Source organism: Vigna umbellata, chromosome 4 (assembly GCF_029865625.1).
Source record: "Vigna umbellata cultivar VRB3 chromosome 4, Vumbellata_1.0, whole genome shotgun sequence".
Classification (NCBI taxonomy): Eukaryota; Viridiplantae; Streptophyta; class Magnoliopsida; order Fabales; family Fabaceae; genus Vigna; species Vigna umbellata.
The window spans coordinates 24,011,017-24,015,988 of record NC_142168.1 but is presented as its reverse complement, the minus strand read 5'-3'; the positions used below and the strand labels follow the sequence as shown (position 1 = coordinate 24,015,988).

Genomic DNA, 4,972 nt, shown 5'->3' with positions numbered 1-4,972 from the left:
GCATACACAAAAGCCAATAATATGCATACAAAAGCCAATAACACCATACACAAAAAGTTTTCAACAAGTAAGCTAACCTTCTTAGCAGATTAAAAACTCAATGGAGGGAAATGAAGGAGTGCACGCCCAAAAACGCAGGCCAAAAAGGATAAAAAATGCCGCCCAAGAACACACCAAAAACTGCACCAAAACGCAACGAAAACACATTTTAATCGATTCAAATGGAAGATATTTCATCAAAGAGTAATTTAATCAAAGTAAAAGTAAATTTAAAAGGTCCAAAAGAGAGAAAACGCACCTGGAAATGCAATGCCAGAGAGAAAACACGAGAGGAAGACGATGAACAATGAACGTAACTCCTCGCAGGTTCGCGTTTTCCTGTATAAAAGGCTATAGACGTCAGGCGCTGGGAGGGACCGATGTCTATAATAGCCTAGACGTCGGGGCCCTCACTAATATGACGTCTTTCGGATTTAAAAATTAATATTCACGGTGCATATAGACGTTTGTTAGGAGGGTGCCCGACGTCTAGGCTAACCTTTCACCTACCCTATCAGCCATATAGACGTCCGTTACAAGGGGCTAATGTCTATAGTCATATATAGATGTCGGGGTGGCGGGATCCGATGTCTATATGGCAGAAAAAAATGACTTTTCACCTGCCTGTCAGACATATAGACGTTTGTTACGGGAGGGACCAACGTCTATAGTAGCCTAGACGTCGGGTACCCTCGTAACAGACGTCTACATGTCCAACTTATTTACGAAAATGTCACCGATCAATAATTTACGTTGGTTAGGAGGGTGTCCGACGTCTTTGGAGTGACGTTAAAGCCCAGTTTTGTGTATATATAATTAAGAAAATGAAAAAATATTCCAAAAATAAAAAATTATTTCCCCTAATTACTCGATGTCTTACATTATTTAGAAGTTGATATAAAAAATAATTTAAATATATATATTATTATTATTTAGAAGTTGATATAAAGAATAATTTAAGTACGTTTTTCTTTTTTATCTATTTGAAACGCAGAACAAAATCATGAAAAAGTTTTCAAAAAGAAGCCTAAATAGTGTATATATTGATCTAGTATCAATACATGGATATAATAACCTAAATGAATTTTCTCATAAACACATAAAAATTTGCATAATTATGTCAAATTTGTAATAAACTACAAAATATATGTGTGTTTAATTTTCCACATTTTTTTTTTTGTGAAAGTGGGTTGAAAATGCCATATTATTACGTAGCCTTTCTCATGTAACATCCTCTGAGTGGTAGTTGTCAATGTTCCATGTTCGCATGCGATTAGCTGTTTGCTCCACCTGCAGTCATAAAAAAAACCATCAAGTATATATTTCATAGTAAAGAAAATAGATTAAACAATATATATGAATAATTTCATGCATGAAAGTTTGTTAAACAAATCAAACTTTAATTAGCAGCAAAAACCATCCGTGCAAATTTTTGAATTGGTTGCCAAAAAATAGCTGCTGAATTACTCCGAAAGTCTTAGTATATATATATATAGGTTACCTCTTTGGTCCAATTAGTCTTGGAAATAATCAGCAAGAGGACTAAAATCTGCAGAATACTGCCGCACATTGTGCCTCCCCAGAGACCCTAAATATTCACTCATTTCAATATTGTAAATGTTCAATGAAGAGAAATTGCATTGTAAATATCTTAGACATTGAAGTAAAAAGAAAATTGTTACCTTGACCCCTAAATGCTGCTTGAAACCAAGGAAAATTCCAATTGGGAGTCCAACAATGTAATAACATGCCATGTTTATGTAAGCAACCATCACTTGCCATCCACTTCCAATGGCCACACCTATGCAAATATATAAAAGAAAATGTTCTCAATCTATGAAAAAAAAGACTTAATATAAGTTTTAATACTTAATACTTTCAAATAGCATTAATATCAACTTAAATACATTGAATCTTTATTTAAAAAAGAAAATAAAAAATTGAGTCAAATACGAATAGAATAATAAAAATAATCAAAAACCTAAATATAACCTTGGAGATATTAGTCTGAGTAAATATTGACCTGAAATGACCTGTGATATGCTATTGAGAAGCATTGTTATACCAAGAAGATATGCTAATTCGGTGACAGCTAGTATAATATCCTCACTGCTAGTAAAGATGGTGGCGAAATCTTCTTTAGTGAGGAAAATAAGTGTCATGAAAAGAATACCAAGGAGGAGAGACTGGAACATTGCCACATAGAAAGAGTATTTCGCTGCTCTTGGATGTGACATGCCAAGCGTGTTGGATACACGAACACTTTCAGACAAAAAGATTCAGAAATCAAACCAAGAACTCAAACACTTTCATCAATCATAACTTTTGGTTTATGCATTCTGCCATTTCAAATTTAAGTTACCAAATTTAAAACAAGTCACAGATTAACAGACCCTTCTCAAAATATGTAATCTGCTTTTAAATCTTATTTATGCTTCCAATTAGCCATAAGCCATAATTTTCTCTCTTTTGAGAAATTTATTCATAGTACATTTAAATATACATCATTTGAGAAATTTACTTTTTACTTCCTATATATAATCTGTAAACTAACTTCCTACTAGAAGTTTTCATTCTTTATATTGTTCATAATGATAAAAGGCATATTAGATGAATGCTTCAAATAGCCTTTAACCAAAAAGTTTCTTAAAAACTTAACTTACATTGAGATAGCCATATTTTCTACAGAATCCTAGATACTTGTGATAGGCAAATTCAGAGAGTGAAAATAAAGAAAATAACAGCTGACAGTATTGAACTCAATTCTAATTATCCTAACTAAGCATCAAAACAATGCAAATTTTAAGTACCACAAAACAAGAATTTAACACACTGTAAAATTATAAGTAAAGAAAACAGATCATTATATAATTATATATATTTTTCTTTTCACTTTTTAACATGTTCTATTACTATCATTATTTTCTTTGAAAAATGAAAGATGTCAATGCATCAAACATAACTGTCTACATTAGTTAACATAATATGCTACCACTTACAGTTTTCTGAGAAATTAAATTCAGAAAATTTTCATCTGCATAAACTGTCATGTTATAATTTGTAGTGACTCACCTTATGGCTGTGTTTATTCCTAGCAGCAGTGTGAAGTGCCAACCCTGAACATTGAAGCTAAAAAACACAAAAAGCCAGACAAAGAGTTCTATTCATTGGAAAGTGAAAATCATGGTAAAAACTGTTTTAACTTACCAATCTAAACATCTTAAAATAAGTGAAAGTTGATTTTTTTTAAGGAAAATGTTAGTTCTTAGTATGTTTTTTTTCAAATCCACTAAATCAATCTTATAACTCTAAATTGAAAGTTCATGATCTTACCAAATAGAATAGGAAGCAACAGAAATCACAGGATTCTGTAGAAGACCAACAAGGAGCATAATGCATGTAAGATACCATTGCTCTAAGCAAATCATGACAGATGAAGCAAGGCATAACTTAGAAAATGCCCATAAATCCCTGAATGCCATCCAAGAAAATCCACTCCATTCTTCCTTGTTCCATCCAATGGTATACACAACCAAAGCCAAAGCATAGAGCCACCCTACGATGTCACTCACCATGGCTAAACCAGTTACACCCCAACCAAACACATGTATGAACATGTAAAGCAAGCCATTTTGAATGAGCAGAACCACAAATGCTATGCACATGATCACTTTAACCTTGCTCTGGGCCTGAAGAAATCTGAGGGTGGGAAAAACTATAGCAAAGGAAAACATGTGGGGAATCAGTTGTATAGAATATGTGCCAGCAAGATCAGCTATTTCTTCATCTTGGCCTAGCAACTTCAACAGTGGTGTGGCATATACATAAACAGGCAAGAGGATTGTGCAAGTGATGGTGAGTATAATCCATGACCTTTGAACATAAAGGCAAGTAGAAACAATCTGCCCTGCTCCAAAAGCTTGGCCACAAAGTGTTGCCAGTGCAGATGACATACCAAACTGCAATTTTGCAGTTGAGAGTTAGATAAGATGAAGAAAAAAGGAGCAAAGTATGAGAGTTTAGGCATGTGGTAACGAACCAGCAAGTAAAAATAGATGGAACTGAGAACACCTTGGCTAACAGAGATTGAAGAGAGTTGAATGTCACCTAGATGACCAGCATAGATGGAAGTTGAGGAGTTTGTGAGGAACTGAAAGAGATGGGTCAATGCCACTGGCAAAGCTATCTTCCATATCTTCACTGTCTCTGTCCACAGAACAAATTTAACATCCTTCAACCTTTTCACCGCAGAATAGTCAGATTCTGAAGTATACTTCTGGCTCATTAATGGTGTCTCCATTTCAGGAGTTCTTCTTCCTTCACACAGCTTCTGAGAATGAAATTTGTTATAAATATAATCAGCATGTGGTTACATTATACTAATCTTCTGTGTAGGTGTTTTTCTCAGTGAAAATATCGGCATCATTGAAATTTGAATTGTATTAGTGTAGTGTGACATCAAGCATCTTACAAGTAAAGCGCCACAGCTGGAGAATGTTGATCATAATTTTGTGGACAAAATTTGGACTGGCAGTAATTATTATGTCTAAAGACTACTGATTTGCTTTATCTGTCTTGTTAACCTACCAGACATGAGTAAAAAAATGTTAAAGAAATGACAAAAAAATAATGTTGGAAGTTGTAAAATCACTTTAGAGAATATAAATAGGTGTAAATTTATAGAATTGACTTAAATTTAAAACCTTATGTTAATCCTTAAAAAACCTTATGTTAATCCTTAAAAATATTTGTTTGTTGCACCTAATGTTCCACCGAGATTTCATAAGATAAGAACAATCTTATCTTAAAAGTCAAATGAAAGGGAAAACTAAGTATATTAGCAAGTGGAGAGGTGAGAATGAGCTCACCAGCGAGAAAAAAAAATTGTATTTAAGTCGTTAGAATATTAAACAAAATAAAAAAAACATAAATT

The 4,972-nt window shown here is 33.3% G+C and overlaps 1 protein-coding gene across 4 annotated transcripts; it reads right to left on the bottom strand.

Moving 5' to 3' along the window:
* Positions 1–385: 385 nt before the first annotated feature.
* Positions 386–4,665, bottom strand: LOC124830994 (protein DETOXIFICATION 35-like). 4 transcript variants are annotated; one of them, XM_047304881.2, is made up of 8 exons: positions 4,511–4,665; positions 4,079–4,369; positions 3,373–3,998; positions 3,112–3,168; positions 2,063–2,301; positions 1,722–1,840; positions 1,541–1,627; positions 386–1,329 (listed from the first exon to the last, which is right to left on the bottom strand). In XM_047304881.2, the coding sequence occupies exons 2-8, from the start codon at positions 4,337–4,339 to the stop codon at positions 1,261–1,263; spliced, it is 1,458 nt and encodes a 485-aa protein (XP_047160837.1). In that variant the 5' UTR covers positions 4,340–4,369; positions 4,511–4,665; the 3' UTR covers positions 386–1,260. The 4 variants fall into 4 exon arrangements, with proteins under 4 accessions (XP_047160837.1, XP_087967864.1, XP_087967866.1 ...); XM_088111738.1 differs by lacking the exon at positions 4,511–4,665 and having other exon boundaries at positions 2,032–2,301; positions 4,079–4,498; XM_088111740.1 differs by lacking the exon at positions 4,511–4,665 and having other exon boundaries at positions 4,147–4,267.
* Positions 4,666–4,972: the final 307 nt, after the last annotated feature.

Bases quoted from the DNA above. Each gene is read 5' to 3' on its own strand.
- LOC124830994 (XM_047304881.2), bottom strand. From the start codon at position 4,339: ATGGAGACACCATTAATGAGCCAGAAGTATACTTCAGAATCTGACTAT. The intron at 2,302-3,111 runs GTGAGTCACTAC...TTTGTCTGAAAG, and splicing joins GGAATAAACACAGCCATAAG to TGTTCGTGTATCCAACACGC. The intron at 1,628-1,721 runs GTAACAATTTTC...GTGAATATTTAG, and splicing joins AGCAGCATTTAGGGGTCAAG to GGTCTCTGGGGAGGCACAAT.